The sequence below is a fragment of the Cygnus atratus genome, chromosome 1, assembly GCF_013377495.2.
Source record: "Cygnus atratus isolate AKBS03 ecotype Queensland, Australia chromosome 1, CAtr_DNAZoo_HiC_assembly, whole genome shotgun sequence".
Classification (NCBI taxonomy): Eukaryota; Metazoa; Chordata; class Aves; order Anseriformes; family Anatidae; genus Cygnus; species Cygnus atratus.
In genome coordinates, this window is record NC_066362.1 from 94740188 (window position 1) to 94765261 (window position 25074).

A 25074-nucleotide genomic window follows, 5' to 3' on the forward strand; every position below is an offset into this window, starting at 1 on the left:
TCTTCTCAGATAATTTCTTTACTGGAAGAATGGGGACATGGGAAGGGTTGTGTTTTTTTTTTTAACCTCTAGTGTGCCTGCTGTGAGTTTAGTAATGCAGAATTTAATAAACGTGTGTGAAGATTTCAATTTTTTTCAATGGGTGGCACTGAGATTATAATTTTGGATCCCTCGTTTGATCTGCCAAACGCACTACAGGCAGGTGTTCCCTCACTGACAACAATAACTGTATCCATTTTGCTTAAAAATATCTGTATATTTTAATATTTTTAAGGATAGTATCTTCTGTCCAAGTGTAATGAAATATTTCATGTCCATGCAGCTTAATTCTACTTGTCCATAATAGTAATGGATATAAGCATGTTACATGTTATTCAGCGATGTCCCTAGCTGGCGGTTTAGGTTTCTGGAACTGCTACTCAAATTACATGAGCAAGTCCCTGGACTGCTGCATGGCATCTGAAAGAGCACAAGCTCTAGAAATGCAAATGAACAATATCTAGGAGACGTTAACTGTCATAGCTAGAATATATTAAAACTAAGCCAACTACACTAATAGACAGAGTTAGAAAGGGTTAGGAATGTCACTATCTTTGGCACCAAAGCCCTGCCCATGCTTGATAGCAATCATTCCATTAGCCTCAGAATGAAATTGCAGAAACTGCTCCCGGCTATCAGCACACCAGTGATCTTCCACCACTCCTAAGAAAGACACGAGATCCCTGCCCTGTTCCGTAGTGTCTACCACCTCTCCTCAGCAGAAACCTCATGGTCAAAAGCTTCACATTCACAAATGCTTTCCTGGGCATATTTTTAATAGGTCAAATGGATCAGTTTCTCAGAGGATGTGGATTTAGTGCTCTTAGTAAATAGGCTATCTGTGACTAGCGGTACATTATAGCTACGAGTCACTAAATAATTGCCTGTGTAGAAGTCACGGGGATAATGACTGGCAGCCTTGTGACCACTGAGAAAAGAAAAGCAGGAATAGATATTTGGGAAGCATGTTTTGATTGTGCTCCGTAATTTTTAACAACTAAAGAAAGTCATAACATGACACATAGCCCTTACGGGAAGAAAAGATTTGTGCACATTTCCCTTTCTTCCACCCTGACAGCTGATCAGTCCCAGAGAACAGTTAGACTCACCCGTTATTCTTGTGAGCTTGGTGATGGTGAGCAGCATGAAAATACACGCAGCCTTTCCAGCAATCTTCATGTCAGCTCCTTTTTTCATGGCTCAAGCGGCTCCGTCACTCCATCCGTCCCACTGCCAACCTAGCTGTGGTCATGGGGCATATTTCTTGACCGCCAGTGCATCCTCAGTAGCCAAGGCGAGTGTTTCTCTTCTCCCCCTTCCCCACTCCTCTCCTGACTGCCTGGCTCCTCAAAACTGGAGAGGTTCCTCCTTCTGACTTTTGAGAGCACTAGGCTTCCTGTGCTGAAAGCCTAGGCGAACGCTGAGGAAACAGACTGAACAGCTCTGCCTTCCGTTCATTGGCTCTCTTCAGGAGGCTGATGAGTGAAGATAAACCCTGCAGCACAGCTCAGATGGGGTAGCAGTGGAGGAGACTATTTAAGCCCGAGTTTAATATCAAAAAGAAAATCTTCATTTTCTGGCGCTAGAGAGAAACTTTTTCTTCATCCTTGCCACTACTGCCATTCTGCATCTTCAGCACTTCTTTGTTACTACCTCAAAGAAAAATCCTTCCTCCTGTCTTAAGGATTTCTCCCTTCAGGAGCTACTGTCAGCTTTGTTTCCACCTTGAACAACAAGGCTTTCCAGACCCTGGGAGGAGAGACTGAGTGAGAGAAAAGAAATACTATTTTACATACTTTCCAGCAGAAATCATAGAAAATCAAGCTGGCCCACATCTTTCAATTACAACTTTTTTCTTCAGGATACTGTGGTTTTGGGGTTTTGTTGTTAGTTTTTTGTTTTTAGTTTGTTGTTGTTGTTGTTGTTATCACTGTACCTGTTTCTCCACTTCCTCACTTTAGTCTTTTCAGATTCAGAGCTTTCTTTTCCTTTCTTAAGCCACAGCACTTCCCTGGCACAATTCTGTGGGCCAGCAGTAGAGAAGGTTTCAGCTGTTGAAAGCTGCAAATCAGAATAATTACCACCAAGGACAGAGACAAAAACAGTAAAGACAGAAAACAGATCAAAGTCAAGAAGAAATTGAGGTGTTCAGGAGCTAGGACAGCACAGCACATTTGGACATCGACAGGCTGCAGTGATGACGGTAGTCTGATGTTCTGGTAATTTTGTTGGATCAGACTAGTGTTCAGAAATGGTCTGCATTAACGTTCACTGGAGCAAAGGAGTGTGAATTAAGGTCTCATGTAAATAAGCAAAAAGAATGATAAGGAACATAAAGAAAATCAGGCAAGGCAGAAAGAAATTTAATCTTCTTGGTCCTAGAGTCTTATTATTGACTGCAGTTTTGTGTGGCGAGGAGTACTGTACCTTTGTCCCACTTAATTTTTAAGTTCAGTTTAATGTTTTGATGCTTCTCAGCAGTATTCTGAGGTTTTCATAGTGCTATCCACAGTAACACTCTGGTTTATTTTTTGAGTAATTACTGTTGATCTAGAAATTAGTGATGCATGTGAATAGATAACATAGGTATATTTTAGACAAGGAGATAGAGAGGAAGAAGTGTTTGTGTAAAGGAAAGAATTAGGCAATGTGTAAGCAGTATGAGGCCTTGGATGTGTAAGAAATGGTGCTCAAACTTGACGCAAAGGCCAAATGAAACTAAGCTGGTGTAAATGTGCAGATTTGGCAGACTGGATGATTGCTGCATGAACTGAGAGACTTGAAAAATGAAAGATGCAATGGGGTAGAAGAGATTTAAGAAGAGAGTTAGCTATCTTGTTAATAATAAAAATGCTACTTTAAATTGTCAGAATTACAGGCGTCTGACATTCCTACAGGAATTCCTTCAGAACCAGAAACTGGACAGCGGGATTCTTTTGCTAGGCAAATGTCATTTAAGATGTTATTAAGAAGCCTTGTGAGCAACTTTCAACTTGAAGCCTGGGTGTCCAGGAAAAAGCGGGGGGCTCATATAAGAAGGTAGGACGGAAATCTGAGGATGCCTGAGAATGGGAAGTACTGCCACAGTGCCTCTTTTTACCTTTTTGAAAATACTACTACAGACAATGGAATTTAGGAAGCAAGACATGCAGTCTGTGGCGGGACATTACTGAAAACATAAATTTACCACAAGGAGTAGTGAATCTTTATTTCTTCTTCCTGTCCTCTCAGTAACACATTGGGAACCAGGATCCCATGACAGAGGAACTGACCCTGAGAAAGGCCAGATTGTGACAGAGGATGACATAGATGGAGAAATAATGCATGGAGGCAGGGGAAAGGTGTTGGGGTTTGCTGGCTGCATCAGTCAGAAATGTGGTGTGCATTTGATGGAAATGAGGAGAAAGAGAGGGATAAACTGATCGTGAAAGCTGAGCCTGAAGCCTGAGACATAGTTGAAGAAGTTGCCAACAAGGTGCAATTAAAGGCACTTCCAGTGAGTGCACATTTCTACACAGCAGCAGAGAAAACCCAAACCCATTGCAGTCTTTCTGGAGTCTGAACTTTCCCTGTCTTCTGTGTACAGAGAGCACAGATCTGGGCTTTGCCTGTGGTTTTCAGTGTGGGTGATTGCAGACCCATTTTATGTTAATTATCATAATGTCATCAGATATTATTTGACAAAGGCACAGTCTGTGATCTGCTCTGTTTGAAGTGGTTTTACTCAGCCTTAAAGTCCTTGCTGACAGCAGATTCCATGCTAATAACTTGTTCAATAAGAAGTGCAGGAGTATAAAGCTGGGTTTTAACTACCAAGGTGCAGACAGAAATTATTTTTTTTCAGGAACTTCATTTCCAATGATGACATAAATAGCAGTGTGCCGGAACCTCAGCTGGTATAAACTCATAACCCGGCCTGGGTCTGTTGACTTCTCGCAGAGCTGCCATGATTTTGTCCACATGAGAATTCTCCCTACTGTGTCTCCTTCTGTGTCAGCTGAGGACCCTAAATCTTGGGACCATACACATGGCACTACAGGCTGCACATATATGAGAAAATCCAATTATCTCTGGAGCTGAGAGTGGTTCTGGAAAAGTGTGATTCTCTGTGCTACTGAGAGATGTGTTTTACTCACAGAGTAAGTGCACACCCTAGTAATGAAATAAAATGATCTTGTCTGGGAATTTGGCAGGTAAGTGGAATTAAGGATGAATTACATTATGTAATGGTCTTGCCCGATGTATAGGGCATTAAAACATACTAATTCTTTCAGAGATAGTGGTGTGCGTCACACTTGTAAGTGAATTTCCTGCCTTGTGATGATCTTAGAGCCAAGAACTTGTTACATTTACAGTGAAGGAAAAATAATTTCATAAGTTTTATTTGCATCCTTTGTAACAAAATACACTAATTTTGCATATGGGGTTACGTGATAGAGAAAGCAAAAGTATTGGATAGCCTCACTTCTTGTGTGGGCAGATGCAAAACTTCTCCTACATCTACCTTGCAAATGCACTTTATTGTGACTGGCTGTTCCTCCTACTGTTTCAGTTCAGAACTGTAATAGAGTTCATCCAGTCTACCTGGAATATGACTGACAGGTCTGCCCAAAATATGATTGTATGAATGCTTGCAATTGCAGGCTCTGTAATTTCAGCTCTTGCTTTCAGCATGCTGTGAAGGACAGGGCACAGTGGACATTTCCTAGCCCGTCACATGGCAAGTCCTCTAGCAGAATGGCACAACATGGTAGGCTGGCTCTGGAGATAAAATTTATAAACTTTGCAGCACTGAAGTGACATGATATGCTTATAAAGCCGCTTCCTGGTTGTTCTGTGGTTGAATGTTGTTTATTCCTGGAAACACCCACACACCTGAAAGTCCTGATGAGAACACGGTTTCTTTCACCTAACTCCTGCTGGAGGGTAGGTAAGCCTGAGGTGAAGCCCACATTCGCAGAGTCCCTCTCCCTTCAGGGAAGCTTGCATTTAATAGCAAGACTGAAACAGGAGGACCTGACTTTGGGTTCAGAGCTGTTGTGCGCCATTTATACACATGTAGGTAAATAAAATTCTACCCATGTTTCAAAGTATTCCTGTGGGGGTGTTGTGTGGGAGGCTAAATGCACTAAACGCTTCCCTGCAGCCTAGTCTGAAATTCTGCTCCCCATGCCTCCTTGGATTCCTGCCTCAAAGCCTTCTGCAGGCCATGCCCATGCTGTGCAGTTGCTGAGAGTGCAAAGCTCCCCTAGCTGGCTTTCAGCTAGCTTCAGAAATGGCAGTGGTATGCTCAGAACAGCACAGCACAGCACCTAGCCAGGGCATAGCAGCCTGTTTGTGCACCTAACTGCTGCCCTGTGGGGATGAACGTTTCCACCCAGTACAACGTGATGGCGTATCGGCTTACTTGGAGCTAGTTCTGGAGTCACTAACATATGTGGAAGGCACAGTTTCTGCTGGTATGAAATGGTGTTGCTCTTTCGAAATCAGCCTTAACATCACTAAAACGCGTGATGTTGCCCTGCTCTGAGCTCCTGCATTGGCCACAAAACTTAGGAGTTTCACCCTGTGATATGCTGTGTTTATGTTCTAGCCTACCTCGCAGCAAGGCTTCTCTTGAACCATGCTCCAGATTGTGCAAAAATACTGGGCTTACTTGGAGAAGTGCACTGAGGGCGTATGATGAAAAGTGGGGAGGAAGTGACTCAGAGCACCGGATGAGCTGAGACAGATGTTTGGTGAGAGGGAAGGAGTGGGAACTTGCAGATGAGACCTAGCTCCCCTCCGTGCTGGAGTTCCAAAGTGTTGGAGTCAGCCCTTCTTTGCTTTGGTCGGGAGGCAAATCTTGCAAGACGTTGCACTGAAATAAGTAATTAAGGCTCTGCTTTCTCAATAGGAAGATGTTTCACTTCTCTGATTCCTTAAAGTGCTGAAATCCCTGGTTTGATGGAAGGAACAGGATATGGAGACATTTCCAGGGTGTTTTCTTATTTCAGCAATAGCTGGTAGGTACAGAGGTACATAGCCCATTTATGCAGTGAATGAAGTTACTTCATTTTCTTAGCTTGAAGCTGGTATGAGAAGTGGTCAAGCATCCTGCCATTATTGCATTATAAAGGGAAACAGAAACTAATTTCTAGTCCTAATAATAATTATTAGCTAACCAAGCTTGGCTTCTAATCCCTCTACCCTTCTAAAAACTGTGTGTTTTTTTTTGTTTGTTTGTTTTTTCTTTTGTTTTTGTTTTTCCCAGACTACATTTCACTTCACCTTCAATTTCCATTTTTCCCTCTCTGATTATTTGTTTGAATCAGAGGGCTTCATCCTCGATGTCACTAAAATTGCAGGCCTCTGATGAGCTTGTGGAGTTGCCTCTTGTCTGAAGAGGTTTTGGTACAGCAAGATATTTTGTTTGTCTGCCACAACTTTTTGCCACAGTAAGAGCCCCCTTTAGAACTAAGAGCTTTTTGGGAGGTGAGGCACGTCTGAAGGGCAAGTTGGTCAAACCACTACGGTGTGGGTTTTTTTCATTTAGTGCAGCTGCTGAGATTCGCATTCTGTCTGTGCCTTGGTTTTCATTTGTTAAATAAGGATGGCAACAGTCACCTGTTTCATAGGGAAGTGTGGTGGGTGCCATGATGACAATCCTACCCTCAGGCAAATGAGGCTGCTGTCACCAGATAGCCGTCTTTTTAAGGAAATCCTGCATGCTGACAGGATATGAGTTTCTGTGTAATCCTGTGGTGGACAGAGTGACGAAAAGTAATTATTACAGTCATGTGGTTGCAGTGTGGGGAGTCTTTGATTAAAGGGGTGATCATGGGGAGAATGACGCTTGATGTTTTCTGTTCCTTAGGTGAGAAAAACGTAAGAGGTGATTTCTGGATTTCTCACAGGTAGTTTTCCTACTGCTCTTTAATTTGCAAACCACTTTATTAAAACCTGTTTTGGAATCTAGAAATCCACATACCCTAAGTGTGAACAATATTTAGGTTCTTAACTTCTTAACACAGGAAAACTGAGGGCAGGCATGTGTTCTTTTATCTCCCTCCGGCTGCAGAAGGGCTAGTGTTGGAGGTTGTAGTAAGAGAAACATAGGTCAGAGATCAACAGATTGAAGAGAGAGCCAAATGCCATGGCCTGGTAGATTCTGGCATGTTAATCTGAAGCTGTAGTCTCTGTGAGAGAGATGAGATCAGTGGCCACATAGATAAAGTGGGGAAAGGTGACCAAAAAGTGCCGATTGTTTTTCAGTCTTGCACTTCCTCTAGATGCATCAAGAGAGCTTGCCAAAGACAGCTCTACTGCCACAGACAGTTAGCAAGACTCAGGTTTGCCATTTGGAATGATTGCCACAGAACAAGATGAAAGAGAGAGAGGGAGAGATGGCATCCCAATTCAAAAGCTGGGATATTGAGGTGAGAGGCAAGAGAAGATGAGTGGAGCACATGGTGAGCCACAGTGCGCAGTGCAGGGCACCAAGACAGAATTGTAGGTACTGTGACACTGCATTAATGTCAGCAGCTAATAGCTGTAACTGCGACACAGTTGTACTGTGCGCCTGTTTGCCAACAGTCTCAAGTGCAGCTTTCTGGAATTTGGTGGAGTGGTGGGACTAGAAATGGGAAAGAAAGCCCTTCTTTATAGGATCACCACCATCAAATTAACCAAAAGCATTCATTGATATTTCTCATCCTGAAAAGGCCAAACTTCTCAAGCTATACAGGAACAAATTCATCGGTTTTAGGGGAATTTTTGCCTAAGGTTTGAAGCAAACTCTGTGAAATAAACTGACAGGTTATTTTGGCTTGTACACTTCCATACCCTCAAATAAGAAATGCCTTTCTGAAAGCTCTAATCCTTTAGTTAGATAGCTATAACAGCATATAAAGAACCATATAAATGGAAATACAGGAGATTAAAATGTGATCTGATCACAATGTGCAAATATGTGGGAAACATGCACAAGGGAAAAGTGCAGGTGGTAAAGGACCTTTTCACTGACTGAAAAAGATGCAACACCCACCAAGTTACAGCAAGTCAAATTTAAACTGTAAATCAGGCATGTATTTTTAACAGTGAACATGACCAAGTGTTTGAACAAAGTACCATAGGAAGCGATGATTACCATGTCTTGATGTCATCAGGTTAAAAGCTTGCAGCCTTCTTAGAAAAGTGCTCTACTTTTCTAGCCTAGGTTTTCTCAGGAGAGAATGAGTACTAGCAGTACCTCTATTGAGATGAAGAACAGGCTACATGTGACATTTGAAACACTCTTTATTCATACCTATTCACTCTTCTTTAACACCCATAAGTAATTAAATGGTTCCTTTAATTGATAATAAATTATTTTTGCCCAAGTCAAGTCTGTCTTGCCCATGATGGTAATTGGTATGCAGTCTCCTTTTTTCTGTCTTGACCCATGAGATTTCTCATTCTTGTTCTTCCCAGTTTCTCCCCTTGTCCCACACAGGCTGAGGGGACTAAGTGAGCAGCTGGGTGGGCATTTATTAGTTAGCCAAGTCTAATCCACAACAGTTGTGTTAGGCATAAAATAATTCAGTTATAATTGGTTTAATTAAGATGTGCAGAATCTAAATGAGTCTCTGTTGTAACTCCAGAAAGACCAGTTTATTTATTTATTGAATGATTTTTCCTGATAATCTCAATGTTTTTAGTTTGTAGGATGGGATTTCCTGATTTCGATGTGCCGTTCTTTACACTTTCTGAGAAAGGGAAGAGACTTGATCTGGGGGGATCGGAAAGGCAGGAATTAAATCTGTCTTTTCCAGCTTTGCCACTGATTAATTCTGGTTCTTTTCTTTTTAGAAGTGAATTTTTAAAATGGCTTGTGTCAGCAGAGAAGCTCAACTCCCCAGGCTACGTGTTGTATGCATATAATGCTTATGTAGTGATGCAAATGCATGTACTGGAAATCCACAACAAGTGGGCTTCTTTTATGTAAGCAGACTTGCTAAACTAAAGAGTTAATTTTTTTTTCTGATACAGATATGTGACTAGGAATCAGCCCTGCTCCTTAGACCGGAACAAACAAGGCCTGTCTGGCATGGGGAAATAACAGCCTACGGCTGTTAGCAATATGGGCTAAGAGCACAAGTGGTACATCATCTGTATGAATCTGGAAGAGAAAGTTCTGCCAGTCCTGAAGACTGAATAATCATTTCTTAACCCATTGGCCACAAATCATATGACTACAAAAGAAATGCATTTGCCTAGGTGTTTTTGCTCTGTAACAATAATGGCTAGAATATGACATTTTAAAGAACTGTGTGGTTCCAGAAGCTGAGGCAGAAGTACTATAAACATCACTTAATTTGGGAACTTGGCAATACTGAGAACACTTTCAGTGAAGAAATGAACAAGATGGAAAAATTCTGGTAGTTACAATAAAATTGGCTTTTTATGTTTTAATCAGGTCAGATTTTCTAAACTAGATACTGGTGAATATAAGTGGTGACTTGATATTTGCATCTCTCCAGTGCTGGGCAAGCTTGTCTGAGCAGCAACAAGAAAGAAGCAGTAAGTTAAAAGCTCAAAAATAGTAATTTGTGCACTAGCAATGACATGTTTTCTCACACAGCTCTGTTCTTTCTTTAGAAACTGCTGCTGCAGGTATTTAGGATGAAAATGCTAAAATCCTTACGTAGAATGAAACAGCACTAAAATCCAGGAAATACTGCAACTTCAATTTTGATGAGACAAAAGCTTCCCACTTTGGGATTGTTTTTGAAACCTTGTGCTCTTTGATTATGATAGCAAATTATGTCTGAAACTCTGAAAAGAGCAGCTGTTTACCCTGATAATAGCTATAAATTCTAACACTTACTAATGAATGTGTTACTTTTGTCAGTAAGGGTACAGCAGAAGTACAGCAGTTTTCTTCCCAAAAAATCATTTTGTTGATATATTGTTGTGATTCAAATCACTGATTAAACTGAGTACAACTTTAGATTAAATCTTCTGTGATTAAATATTCTGCTTGTTTTCAAGGTAGGTTGGGATGCATATACTGTTTACATCATTATTTAGAAGAGCTGAAGCTTCCTAATTCTCTCTGCAGTGACTTGGTTCAATACTACTGTCTAGAATATAAAATGGCATATACAGCTAATGCCTTGAATCACAAAGGCTTTTTAGCATAGATTAATATTTGATTTCTGTGAGAATCAAAATCTACATCTAAATCCAGAAGGATCTGCGTTAATGTTCAGAACAAACTAAGAAAGGCAATGGAGAACACTGCAATGTGGAGTTCAGCCCAGGTTCTGCACCGTACATATATCCCAGATCTTTTCACTGGTATTGTCTTTATGTGTAAAAATAATTATCTGAGAACTCAAATCATGTGACCACTTTGAAAATAACTATTCATCAGACAGCTGAAGTAACTAAGATTTCCTGCATTGCTATCCACATTCAGCATGGACTTTTTACCTGACAGAGTTAGCCATCCATACCATCTGTGAGAATAATTCTTCTGCAAACCTACCAGCCTTCTTTTCTCCCTGGCTTGGTTTCTGTACTCGTAACCATGTCACAAGGTCCTGTTTCACCAAAAATACTGAAAGACCAGAAGTGACTTTACAAGGAATACCTCATATGTGTTGCATGGTTCTCCCACTGTATCTACTTATATTCCACCCTACTTTTTCAGCTACTCTGGCAGTAAGATCTAAAAGATTGGTGTTATAATTTCCTCCTGTGGAGAAAACTGTCTCTTTTTCTCCATTCTACCCCACAGGTTTATTTAGAATTCACAGCGAACTGAATCGTTGTTTTAAACTCTTTCCCAGATGTCTCAAAACGTAGTGTCAGATAGTCCTATTTGTTTTTCTCATTGTCCAGTCTGTAAGACTAGACAGTTTTGATAATGTACATTTGACCTGTGGGTAACTTCAATTGATTAAAAATACAGAAAACACTCTAATTGCGCTTTCATTTTCACCTTGTGGTCAAACAAGATGATACTTCTCTCTTTCAGAAATACATTTTAGGATGGAATGAAACATGTTATTCAGGCCAAAGTAAAAGATTTAATTTGTTCAAGGGAGTGGGATTTGTATTTTTAAAAGTATTTTTGAAGGTCTACTTTCTGTGAAACTTTAGGAGAAAGTCTGCACTACTGTATGATTTTTTATTGAATGTAATTACTTGAATAGGTATAGCATAATGATTGGTCATCATTATTTTAGGTCTATTTAAAAATATTTCAATCAAAAAGTTTTATTTTATTTAGACTGCTGCATTTAAGACTCCTGCAAAGATTCGTCTTTGTCTAAGAAATATAATATCATTCTTCTACATATTTGACAACAAGATAAACAGGAAAAAAAATTCTCATTAAATGGAAAAAGAAAATTAACATGATGAAAATTGTTGCTTGCTCCCATGGCATGAAACATGAAATAAGCAGAATTGAGTTCCTTGTAAGGATGTACTTGTATTACCTTGGAAGTACTTGACAGCTGTGATTTAACTCCCTGTTCTCAAAAACGACAGTAGACTAAGTTTGCAGTTGCTCTCAATGCAGTGTGTACAAATGGGCCGTGTGTTTTCCCAGTTCTATGGAATAGTAAGGGATTTGCTTGCTCAGGTGGTTTGTAGCCCATGTGACAGTGAATATGAGCAATCCTGACACTACATTTGTCTCCCTATCTGTAATTTCTTGCTCTACTCAGTCCAGCGATCCTGAAAAGAACCAAAGCTATTTGTCTGGAGTAAAATGCATGAAGTTATGATAACTAGACAGTGAAGCTCCTCAAATGGTGCACAGTGGGCTGCTGATACATCACAGAAAGTGAGCAGGTGGAAAAGCCTTACCAATACCTATTTTACACATAATCTTACATTGCTTTTCATGGGCTCTCAACATTTCACATTCAAGTTCTTCCCATACATCTTTTCTATCTCTTGCAAAGATACTCTCAGACACATACACTGAAAACCTATGTGGTTTTCAAGTCCATCTCTGAGGCACAGCTTTTACTGTGACATTGTATTCATAGAAGTTTCATAGAAGTTCCATAATTATGTATTTGTCTGGGTGTAATGGGCTACCCCCTTGCAAAACTTGAGATTCACTGGTTTAGAGGGTTGTTTGTGCTTGTCCTGTCTCATAACATGTTCCATTTTGATGACACTATCAGCAACATATGAAATGAACAAATTCTTCTTGATGCAGTTTAAGATAACCTTCTGATGCACAGATGTTAAGTAAATTACTTAATAGGAAAAAGTTAGTATGCATGAGTGGAAATATCACATGTAGTAAAAATTAGCAAGGGCTGTCCAGCCTTTTGATGGAAGACAGATAGTAGTAAGTGAAGATTAGGCAGGCCCTACTTATTTTTCCATAGTGACGCTGGCTGCATTGTGAATATTTGCAACTTCATCCTGCAGATTTGGCACTGGACAGTCCCCCATCGCTGAAATCATGCCAACTAGGTGGTCCTTTTGCACTGTTGGTCAGACTAGAAGTTGTAGATTCTGAATTCCTTCTGCACAGAGATGTGTAGGGCTCTCTCCAGGCTCGTTGTTATCCATAGTGAAGGACAAACCAGTACATGCAAGAACCAATTTTGGTTGTGAATGAAGGTCTGGATACAAGCAAACTGTAGATGAAACATTATGTTCAGTTTAAGCACAGCCCTCCAGACCAAGGTGCTTTTGCTCGGCGGAAGTTATGAGTGACATGCAACCTGTTTTACAGTCCTACAAGAAGCAATCAATTTTGTGGCTACTGCAGTGATGCAGGACTCACACCATCTACTCTCTTCCCTGCTCTGTAGATATGCCTACACTACAGGCCCCAACAGGGACTGCATTCATTGTAAATCTAGATGCAGCAACAGAACCAGACTTCTGGATAGACTTAATGAAGCTCACCCCTTTGCAGTTAGTTTGCCCTGTATAGTGGTTAGGTTCCTACCGGCAGGGAGCACTAACAGGCCTTACTAGCCCTGACTAGCCTCACCTGAGCTTCCAATTCCACTCCTTGCCCATAGGCCCAGGAGCCCCATTCAAACCCCGGTAGGGGCCTTTGCTTCCTGCTTGAGCTGTGGTGTGGGAATGCCAATCTCTAACTTGGTCATGCCCCTGCCTCACTATGGGCTGATTTCACAGCTTGACCTGTGTTGTCACCGTGAATATGTGTGATGCTTACTGGGCTGTGTCTGACCCCGGTTACCTTGATCTCATCTTACCTTGGCTTATGGATTGACTTTCTAGCATGACCTTGGACCACTGTGAACTTGATGATCTGGACTCTTGGCTACTGTCCCCAGGACTGCTCTGCTCACCTGTCAGGTAGCGCGGGATGAGCCGTGGCTTTTGCTCTGCCAGCCTCACTGTCCTTCTGTCTCCCTGTCCCTTGGGGAGCAGCTGACTCTTGTTGCTCTGTGACACCTCTGCCCTTTAAATTTCTTGTCCTCAGCCAGCACAGGGATCCCACAGTATAGTGGCAGACAGAATTATTTCCTGACTTCCTCAGTCTCTTCTCATTCTTCAGAAGGTGACGTGACCAATTGCCCTAATTTAAAATAATCATGATTTTATTTCCGTGAATGTGCAAATATCTATTTTGTGGAGTGTTATTTTTTAATCTTGGCAATATAGTGAACACTCCCTTGCCTCAACAGAGATAAAACTGTATCTCTCTCCCCTTATGGTGATTTATGGGTATATTTCAGTATGTTCTGAATATCATACTCCATAGCAATCTGTATGTCAAGAAATATACTTGGTATATATTTCAACATGTTTCATATTTATTTTATCCTCAAATGACAATAGTAAACATAATCCATTATTAGCCTTGAGTGAGGTTAAAATCTAGTTAACAATTGCTCCTCGACTTCCTTCTCCTAGTCATCCAATAGAATTGGTGGTTTCTATTTAGAGCAACATTTCCAGGATTCCTGGGATGTCTGATCAAATGACAACATTCAGTGCCATATTTCTGAATTCTCTGTTGTAGGGAAGCATTTCAAGGCGGTTGTTCAGTATACAATGTATCTTGTTTCCCCCTGTTCCCTTAAAAAATGGAAGGAAATACAACATATTGAGATAAATATCAAATTCCTTAATATATTCTTTTGGGAAAGGAGAAGAAATAAAACATAGGTCATGAAGAAGAGAGTGAGAAAATGGTTGAGGTATTTTATGCCCACATCCAATGTACTGTTCTATGCTGGCCCTCAACTCTGCAACATCAGGTATGTATGAAGTCAATCCCATGGGGAAAGGAAGGAGTAACATTGCAGAACATATCATCTGACTACTGTAGTCCACCCCTGGTGCTGCATAGCACTTATTGGGTAAAGAAGCTGACATATCTCATTTCTCACAGGAAATTGTCTTTGCTGTTTCTCCTGCCAGTTTCCCGTCACGCTTTATTCATGCCTCCTGTCTGTGGTGTTATTTCGTATGTTCTAGCAGCCTGACAGAATGTGGAGTGTGTCACAGCAGAATGCCGTAAATGTCCTTCCCTCCAGGCAGAGTAATGTGTGAGGCTGACAGGGACACTTACTGCAGGATCATCTCCTGGACAGATTAGGGTGGTTCAGTCTTTCTAGTCCAGCTCAGCTCATAGCCATGAAAGTAATATATTTAAGCATTAGTCAAATGGAGAAAGTGGTTATATTTCCATGTAATATGTAGGAGGAATTCTGCTCTTTTGCTTTGCTTTAAGTAGGAACTCTGACTCCAACAGTGCTATCAGGTTTGCAATCTCATAACTGAGAGAAATCTGAAAGAAGGCATGTCTGCAAGCCCTGATAGATACCTCATAACCTTATGTCTGTCTTGCTCTTCTGAACATTAGAAAAAATATCTTTTTACTGATACTGTAATCTTCACTGATGATGGGAAGCATTTTTATATCATGATTTCCTTAGCATCTAAATCACTGATAATACAAGAGCTAGATAATACAAGAGCTAGATTCTGCACCTGGGACAGGGCAACCTGGGCTGTGTGTTCCGAGTGGGGGATGAGAGGCTGGGGAGCAGCCTCTCAGAAAGGGATTTGAGAGTGCTGGCTGATAGCATGCTGAGTGTAAGCCAGCAGTGTGCCCTGGCCGCCAGGAGGGCCAACCCTACCCTGGGGTGCATCAGGCACAGCACTGCTAGCTGGTCATGGGAAGGGACTGTCCTGCTCTGCTCTGCTCTGGTGTGGCCTCACCTCGAGCACTGTGTGCAGTACTGAGTACCACAATATAAGAATGACATAAAACTGTTAGAGAGTGTCCAAAGGAGGGCTACAAAGATGGTGAGGGGTATAGAGGGGAAAATGTATGAGGAGCGGCTGAAATAACTTGGTTTGTTAAGCCCCGAGAAGGGGAGACTGAGGGGAGGCCTCATGGCAACCTGCAGCTCCCTCACAAGGGCAGGCGCTGAGCTCTGCTCTCTGGGGACAGCGACAGGACCCGAGGGGACGGCATGGAGCTGGGACAGGGGAGGGTCAGGCTGGGTGTTAGGAAGAGGTTCTGCACCCAGAGGGTGGTCGGGCACTGGGACAGGCTCCCCAGGGCAGTGGTCACGGCACTGAGCCTGCCAGAGTTCAAGAAGTGTTTGGACTACACTCTCAGACACATGGTCTGATTTTTGGGTGGTCCTGGGTGGACCCAGGATAGAATCAATGATCTTTGTGGGTTCCTTCCAACTCAGGATATTCTATTATTCTATGATAACAGGAGATAACGTTCCATCAGCTCTCAGAATTACATGTCTGAATGAGATCTTAGAGCTCCCATACAGCTGTGCTGGGAGCGGGAGAGTGATGTCATCTATTTGCGTATAAATATATTCAGAAAAAAAAATCAGCACTAAACAGAAGAGATGCAGTCCCTAGAGCCACTTTTCAGGCACTTAGAGAAAAATTGCATATTTGCAAAGTTTGATATTTTGTTCATAAGTTTTCTAAGTTTGATACTTATTTTTCATACTGTTTTTCTCCTCCCTGAAAGTTTGTTATGTTAATGTCAGCAAGAGGATGGCTAAATTCCAGAGGATGTGGGTCTCTGTCCAGCTCTTCCTGTCATATCATCCAGTTATCCTGGAGCACATTTAGCTTTGAAAGAGTGGTTCTGCATTGTGACTACTGTCAATATATTGGGTTAATGCAGCACATATTCCCATGTGAATCAGAACAGACATTTCACCTATGTCATTTCAGAAGTTAATGTGACTCTTCTTCAACTGTCCTCCACAATTTCTGCTTCCCTTCCTACATCTTGATGCCTCATTTGAACACCTGGGGTTCTGACCTGTTCTCTGATGTAATCTGGTGTCTGGCCAAGACTATGGCAAAGTTAGAAAGAAACAGCCTGGGCACAGAGCCCTGACCCTGGTGTGTAAATGCACTGTTTTCCAAAGAACAGTCTGATCCATCCCTTGCACACATGGTTTGTTCACACAAGGCACAGGCAGTTCTTGCAGCAATATTTAAGCCCATTCTTGCCTCTGTGTCTCAGGTTTTCTGTTCACTCTGGCTTATGCCAGACTCCTGTTGTGTCAGTACATTTTCAGCAGAGTTACTGCTCCCTCTTCACTTCTGTGCTGTGCTATGACCCCATGCTTCTGGTGGACCAGGTCCTTGAAGCAGGAGAGCTTCCACCCCCTGCCTTTTTAAAGAGATGGGCTTCCTGTATCTTCTTGGCTCTGCCTTTCCTTACGGGGCTGATCTGCGGCTGATAAACCCCATAGCAGATGGGATAGGAGTCTTTTCTTGTATCTTTCCTATCAGAGAGAATTACTGTTCTGAGCTAGTGGAAGAAATGTGTTCTTCATTTAGCACTGAAAAAGCTCAAATTTTACCAGCCCCTCCCCAAGCTTTCTGCAAAGTGCTAACAATATAAGCCTTTCTATATTTGCATTACTGATGCTTTTTCCAGTGCAGAGGTGCTCAGCCTGAGACAAGCTAGCAAGCAGCGATGATTAGAGTAGTAATAATGAATGAATCTGTAGTCAGGTATTTGCTGTTTCCTAGGTAAATCTATTTGTGTCCATGTAAGTCCTGAAACGTGTTGACTGGACATTTTTGGTAGGGGAAAACTGAAGGCAATTTCTGGATCTCTCAGGGAAAAGTCTGCTATTTATTTCTCTTACAGCTTGTCTAGACAACATTTAACCAATTTGAAGAAACCTAAGTAGCAAATAGAATGAGCATAAAAAACAACACTAGTGGCTAAAATCCAAATATGGCTGGTACTCAGAGGAAGTAGCTGACAAAGTATCTCTCTGAAAGTAAAATATATTTCTCTGATAGTATCTGAAACCATAGCAAGGCCCACAGTCTCATGAGTGAGGACGCTGAAGAATGATATCCACAGAATATGCAGTATACCTTTTGTACCCCCAGAGTACTAGGTTTGTAACTTGTCTCAGAGAGGCCTAAGTAGGTCCTGAAAAATAAACTGCTTTTGTGACCAGGGAATGGCTCCCCCTGTACATGAGCAATGCTAGGTGTGCATCCGCTGTGTGAGTGAATGTGAGCTCAGGTTGTTCTGATGAAAAAAAAAAAAAAGAAAAAAAAGGATCTGTAATAACCAAGCACGTTTCAACTGCAGCAGAATCACTTTGATGGCATGAACTTGATTTTGATGATAACTTAAAATATATATTTGGGCTAGTGTAGCTTTTTGCTGCTGAATTCTTTGTGGCTTTCAGTTATGCAGTTATATTACCACAAGAACTAATATCAACACCAGTTTAGTCATGTGAAGTGCTTATTGTGCTCCTTCTCACTTTTCAGAACAAAAGGAAAAAGTTTTTTGGTCCGGTGGCTTATTTACACCACATTTTTGCTTTGTATGTAGACCATGTAGAAACTGTACTGCCTACAGAGTCACACACAGATAAACTTGTATGTCTAGGTGGTACGTCTCAGTAGGTTTAACTTATTTTTCTTCAAAAAAAAAAAGGAAAGAAAAATAAAATAAAAATAAAAATAAAACATGGACGTGGCTTCTGTCTGTTCAAAAATTATGGTCAAAAGTACTGACTTATCAGGTAGAAATCTGACTCATACCTATGTTCTCCAGCTAAACTGCTGACAAGAGAGTGACTGTGAGGGAAAGAGAGCATGAGAAAATGTTTGGAGGACGGAGAATATCAGAACCTTCAAAATCAGACCATAACAGGTTTCTTTCAGCCTCCACCTCTTGCTGGTCGTGGTCATGGACAATGATCATTCTCCTGCCCATTAGAGGATAAGAGCTTGGTATGTCAGAGCATATGACTATACTGGGCAAAGAGAACAAAACAAACGTTTTTATCCAGAGCAGCCATATAACAGTTTCTGTGGAAATTCTCAACACTGTTTGCAACTTCACGTCTCAATGGTGTACAACAGAATACAAATGGAAGAAACCTCTCCATGCTCTAACTTTTCCCATACCCATAGTATCTGCTTGTTCCCAAAGAACAGCTTAATTTACTTATGTCCCAGAGGAATGAACAACCGTGGAATTTCTCTTTAGAATACCTCTTTACAATTTCTCCCTTCTGGAAGGACTTACTGTGACTGATATCCTCCCAGACACTGAAGGAAATATTACATACTTATGAAAATGGAGTTTTTTCTACTTTGTATGCAGGTAATTCCAGTGCTGAACCTGGCAGTAGCTGCGTCTGCTACATAGTGGTGTTGATATAGCTAGAGCCGAAAAGCAGAAGGGCTGGTCCATGACTTTCTTCTTCAGTCACTGGCTCTGCTGTCTTTGGCCCATTTTCTGAGCCGTCTCTGTACCTGGGTTGCTTCTGTACATGGAACCCAAGGATTCAGGTCTCACAGAGGACAGCTATTCACCCACACAGGGCAGCCAAAAGTTAGGCTTGGTTTTCCCAGTGCTTCACCCTTCTGATCTTCCTGGTATACAGTTTTACCTTTCAGCGTAGCATGAAGTACAAGGAGATTTTTCAGACAGGCTTCTAAACCAAGCTCTTTCTTCTAGACTTCATAGAGAATAGAGACTAAAGTGACTTCTCTGTCACCCTCAGTTTCCTTGTCCCTCCTCAGCAGTCATTGGAAATTGGATTGGTCATGGTTATAGGTTTCTTTTTTTAGGTCATTTCTTTTCTGCTGGACTTTTCCTCTGAACCCCAGAGGCTTACTGTGTTTTCTTGTCATGATAACCATAGCAATCTTAAACCTCCCTAACTTAAATACAACTGTTCCTCTCTGTCCAGATTCACAAAGGGCTGTGTTACACTCACTCCATTTCCCTTTTCTAAAATGGCAGGCCCAGCCCTTTTTTATTCTGTTCATACTTGTAAAATTATAATTACTTTGAATTTATACAGATACATTCACCTGTCTTTAGAAATACTTCTGTTTCAAAATATAATTGCCCTTTGCAAGGACTTTAGGGTCTGGGCTTGCACTCACATTTTTGTGAATAAAGACTTGCAGCAGCCCTGGGCTGTACCTGTGCTTTCATCCTCTGGAACTCCTGCATGTTCATTTGGGATGAAAGATTCAGTAAATAGAGCAGTGCATGTATGAATTGTACATTTACAAAGTCTTGTCCCATGATTAATTTGGACCAGGCCTTTGTGGGACTCAGCACAGCGTGTCATTAACAGAAAGGTAAATGCTGACATGTATTTACCCCCTGATCTAAAATATATCACTGCTATGGCTTTTTCAAATAAAAGCCTGTCCACACTTTCTGATATGAGCAAAAGGTTCTTGGAGGTTATTGACCTAAGCTAAAAAGTGAAGGAATAAAATCAAATATCATGCTGAGGCAGACATCTACCACAGACAATTCAGCATAAACATTTAGCAATATAATAAACTGTAGGAAACATTCTTATAATGGAACTGTCACGCATTCTTAAGGGCTGACCTTATCACTCCTGCTTACAAGCACCCACACATCCTTCTGCACAGTACTTGTGCTAAAGATTACTTGTAAAAAAATATAATAAAAACAACAACAACAAAGACAAACACAACAATATAGCTTGTTCAAAGTAAAAGGCTTTGTCTACTACTCATATTTCAGGAGGTTCATTTTTTGATAAATGATTAAATTCTATTTTGCCTCTTCTTTTTATCTAATCCTTTTCCAAAGTAAGAAGTCTCACTTAGCAGAATGTCCCTAAGCCATTTCATTCCCTTCCACTAGTCATATTGCATGAAAGAAGAGGCCTAGGGACTAAAGTGCCATGCTGTCTGTAGCATAACCTCAGCTCTGCTTTGTTCCAGACTTCAGACTTCCTGTTTGCTGTTGAGCAGGTAGCTGCTTGTAATTTCCTAGCTGTAAGCACATACATATTCAAAGGGCTGTTGTATGAGTAAACACATGGAAGATGAAGGGGTGCTTACATAGCAAGGTATTGCTAACTTGAGATAGGTAGAACCAAGGTCACGGGGGAGCTCACATGCTGAGAAGATGTAGGTGGATTTTTCATAATCCTCTGATGGGCAGATACACTGAGTAAAAAATAAAGAATGTGTGGTCACAGATTTGCTGTTTTGCAACTAAGCATGTGTGGCAGAGGAAGACCTGAAACTTACTGATCTCAGTTTGTTTTGGTAATGGAAAGTTAGAAGTAATGGTTGGTTTTCTCACAAAAAGCTCTTCCTACTTCTTGCTCACTTTATAGCATTAACATAAATATATTACATCAAGAAGTAAAGCAGATAGAAAAAAGGCAAAAAACAAACATGAAAATCATGTTTAAAACACATTATTAGGGGCTTGAAAACTAAGCAAATGAAAGATATAAGAAAAGGTCCAAACAATCTACAAATGTAGCATATGTGCATTATTTTACAGTCTGTGATTCCTGACAATGTGACATGATGACATGAACACAGACCAAAGGGAAAGGCTATCCAGAAGCAATTAATGAAGGGTGTCATTATTTTGCCCAGCTGTGGCTGGGCAGTTGCTTGCATGGATGACAGCTGAGATGAATTCGGTCTGTAGGAGAGAAGAAACTGTGGGGGGAACAGCTTCGTTAGAAGTGCTGGTAATAGCTTTGTAGGGTTGTTTGTTTTTGTTTTTACTTGCTTGACACTAGAGGCACTTTGCTGGAACTCAGAGTGGCATCTGCTGCCCTGGATTCTGCTCTTTTTTCTCCTCCAAAATGAGTTCAAGTGTGACTTATCTGCAAGTTGTGGGGAACTTCTGTTTTGCCTGTGATCCTGTAGTATCCAGAATGCAATGCTGAGTCTGGTTAGCCCTGAGGGGAGTGAAACCTGTGGCTGGTTATGTAGAAAGAAATTCTTAAATAAGATGTTGACTCTTTTCTGTTGTGCTCTGGCTGGATTCCTGCAAAAGTACAGTAAGGTTACTGCTTCAATATAGCCTGGCAGGAAGTGGTGGAGAGTGATCAGAACAACTTTTCTGTGGCACTTAGGAAATTTTGACCCAACCTAGCAGTGATACCTGCCTGTAGAGTCTTGCTTGGTCTCATAAAGTTGAATGAGATATAAATATGCCTGTTGGTGAGGTATGTCCTGACCAGTGCATGCAGAGCGTACCTGATTCAGGTCAGCTGCATGCCTTCCATTGTAACCAGCTTGTCCCTACTATGGCAACTTGCTCACTAGCGTGAGAACAAATGTTAGCTGGGTCAGTGTGGTTTTCTGTGCTTAGACCTCTTGCGGCTTTCAGCGATACAGATTGCTTATCATGAAACGATAACAGAACCATAAGAGACGTTTGAAATGAAGTCCTTTCTTATGCCTATGGTTTATTTGCATGTTTTTCCTGCTCTATAAGATTGAAATGATTTGATGGCTCAAGTAATTGTGCCCAAGTATACAATACAGAAATCCATGTTTATGGTTAGTCTTAAGTTGTACAAGTTTAATGAGGGATTTTCTGGTGCTAAATACAGCAAGTTTTTGTGGAGACCAGTAGAGTTGTGGGATATAGAACTTTTCTTCCCCTGATAACTGCTTCCAACTCAACCCACCTCAGAAATTGAGCTATTTGAAGAAAAACTCTCTGCTAGTGTGAGTGAGAATAAAGGCGTTCTCCCCACTGGAAGTGCAACTTGTTAGAAAAAGTTTAGTGCTGAAATTTTGAAGGTCCACTTATGAATAAAAGGTGTATGTCTTCACCTCATTCCTAATTCCATCATGGCTAGGCACTGGTTTAATTCCTTCGCTCTGTTGAAAAGTTTGTTTCTGAAAACTAGTTCTTTTGACAAAGATTTGATTATTTATAATCTATCAAAGCCATCCAAGATGAAATACTAGGTGCTAAAGGAGTCTTCTGTGAGAAACGTATACTGTCCATTAACGGCTGGAAGTCATAGCCAAATAAATTCTAACAGGAAAACAGGTACAGATTTATTTTCCCTTTAGTTTTACCCTCAGACGAAAGCTTGCTCTAGTAGTAAAGTTTGCCAACAGACCTGCTCTTATGGGGACGACTGTTCCTACGGAATCTCTCTGAAGAAGATAGGTTTGGTCTCTTCTGTCATGAAGGATGATGTCTGCTATCCCTACTACAGGAGGATCTGAGGCAAAATCCATACTTTTCTTTCAGGAAAATGTTTCCTAAAGACATGCTAATGAAGAATTACAGTTAAAATGCATTGTAGTAGGAGAAATTTATTTACCTTCTAGCACATGAGCCATGGTTTCTTTTATTTCTGCAAATAAGAGTGAAGAAAGACTTTGGTTATAAGAAGAGATAAAAGCAAAGTCTGATTAAAATTGACTCTCAGATTCTGGAATTATGTGACAGTGTCAGGTGTCTCAAGTCTCAGAGGCTATACTGTTCTTCAGAGCTTCGGAAATGACTACAGACATAGAGCAGTAATTCACCCGGGACTCCGTTCACCAGCATAATGCCTGATGTTATGTTAATACAATGTCTTGCTGCTATGTCACAAGCAGACATGCAGAATAATTAAGCACCTAGGTGAATGTGAAGGGGGCAGGGGAGAACCTGTCTTCTCTTCAGCTCCAGCTTTTTGGCTGAGGGTGCAGGACCATGTGCAGGCAACTCTAATACCTGACTGTGGTGTTTGCCTCCAAAGTCTCATCCTCAAGGTGTTATTGCTCTCATACAAATGTGGACTGCTATGAAAATGCTATTTTTTTCATACATTCCCATGTGAATACACTTCTTGATATACCTCCAGATATTTTTAAATCTGTTTTTTTTCACATCTCAGTGCATGAGATATACTTTCTGATGTATAATATACTAATATAATTTCTAATATACTTTCTCATGTACTTGTTTTGTGTAAAACCAAGGTAAGAGTTCCAAAATATACTATCTGCTCTTTAATCTCCATCTTACACGTCAAGCAAGTAGTAACACTTAACTTTTAGGGTGGAATGAGAGTTTTCACTGAGCCAAAACAGCACTTGATTCATTGTGAGGATTTCCTGTGCATCTTTTTTGGTGGTGGTTAGATATCAGTCAAGACTTAGTTTTCTACACGTTGAATCTAAATGTTTAATTCTGAGGCTTTTTTGGCTGAAACAAATCGAAGTATTCAGAAATTCAACAACCATCATAAATATATTCCCAGCTCTGTCTTTGGTACAGAATTCTTCTCCAAACTCTTCTGCACTGTTTTCTGTGTGTGTTTTTGTTTTTCCTTTAGTTTTAACTCTGAATGAATTTGCAGTGGGCAAACATCTGCTTTATCTGGTGCCCTGAGGTTTTTGTGCATGGATGGAGTATTGCAACAGATGTATAAGCATAGTTGTGGAAACCACAGTGCACACAGTTTCTTATTAGCTATTCCCCTCCAAACACAGGAGCAATCTAACTGCTAGATATGTGGGGTTCAGTGGTTTTCTTCTGTGATGTTGTTTGGCAATCACGATGGCAAGTGCTGTTTTAAGTGCTTTAAGGAAGATAGCAACACAATTGTCTTTACTTAATGTGTTCGTTTTCCTAACCCAGAAAGTGTTTGTCCTTCTGGATGATGTCCAATTCCGGTACACGTCACGAAGGGACCTTGGTGGCTATGCCTTGGCCTGTGCCTTGATGGGCCAGGCAGCCACTTGGATCTGCTGTCTACTCCAAGACAACCTCCTGTTGTCAGCCTTACGTGTCAGAAAGAAGCATGCTTTGATGCATGTTCCTCTGAGAGGGTTCAATAGCGAGCTTCCATCAAAGGATTTTCCCTTAAAAATCCGTCTGAAGTGTTTTGAAGAGAGCCTGTACCCAGGGGAAATACCAGTTTGTATCAACCAACAAAAAGCCCTGTGAAAGCCACTGGCATGTGTAGATGTATAGTTTGGAACCTCTAGATTGGGATTTGTTTTTCCTGACAAAAGTTAAACATCTCCTATGCTGTTCCCTGCCACCTTTCTCCCACACATCCCCCCCAACCCCTCAAAACCCACCAAAGCTCACTACCTTCACCATTTCCCCTCTCCTCCCTCTCTGTCCAGCAGCGGACCAGGAAAGGTCATTTGGATGCTTTCTCAGCTGTGAGTTTGCTGTGTGGCCTCATGACAAGCAACCTGGGGAGCACACTTGCTTGGTCCCATTTTTCTGAAAGACTCCCCACTGGGGGGGAACACAGGCTACTGCATTTATATTGTAGCTCCTGCAGTGAATTTTCTTCTGTCCTTTTTCCATCCAGCTGCTGATCAGTAGTACCCTGTTCTGACACGAGCATGCTATCTAGCCATGGGTGCAACAAAGTTAAGGAACAATTGGTGCACATTCTCCTGACCTCCAGCATCAATAGCTACTTGCTCCTGAAGGCAGTCTGCCATGGTTGTTGCTCCAATAGCAAGCAGTGTGAAGGCTCAGGCAGTTTTCCAACAAAACTCATGCCAACTTTGCTCTCAGTGCTCAAGTGGATGAGTCGCTCAGCTGAGTAGGAAGACCTTGTTGCTGTGCTCTCAGGAGTCAGCATTGCTGTTTGCTGTGCCAGATCACCCTGCCCAGCCTGCTCCCAAATGATCTGCTGCTTGGAGCTGGAGATCCTTCTTCACAGCACCAAGCTTCCTGTGCTGACAGTCTGGGAAGGCATGTGGAAATAGATATAGTGACTGTGACTTCTGTTTGTCCCA

The 25074-nt window shown here is 41.3% G+C and overlaps 1 protein-coding gene and 1 long non-coding RNA gene across 11 annotated transcripts in view; one reads left to right on the forward strand and one right to left on the reverse strand.

The window, feature by feature from the left end:
* LOC118244898 (uncharacterized) overlaps positions 1-25074 on the forward strand; it is a 127267-nt gene that overhangs the window by 90607 nt on the left and 11586 nt on the right. The window contains exon 5 of one of the 5 annotated variants that reach the window (XR_007707949.1): positions 5936-6044. The exons of the other annotated variants lie outside the window; for them this stretch is intronic. This is a non-coding gene — a long non-coding RNA (uncharacterized LOC118244898). The remainder of the gene's footprint in view (positions 1-5935; positions 6045-25074) is intronic. 5 annotated transcript variants of the gene reach the window in all.
* The window catches only part of CD200R1 (CD200 receptor 1), a 54277-nt gene that overhangs the window by 20656 nt on the left and 8547 nt on the right, over positions 1-25074 (reverse strand). Inside the window, exon 1 of one of the 6 annotated variants that reach the window (XM_035540331.2) lies at positions 1149-1543. The exons of 4 other annotated variants lie outside the window; for them this stretch is intronic. In XM_035540331.2, coding sequence (XP_035396224.1) covers positions 1149-1236 — 88 coding nt within the window. In that variant the 5' untranslated portion in view covers positions 1237-1543. Of the gene's footprint in view, positions 1-1148; positions 1544-25074 lie in introns of those variants that run through there. One more of the 6 variants, XM_050709439.1, reaches the window with a different exon arrangement.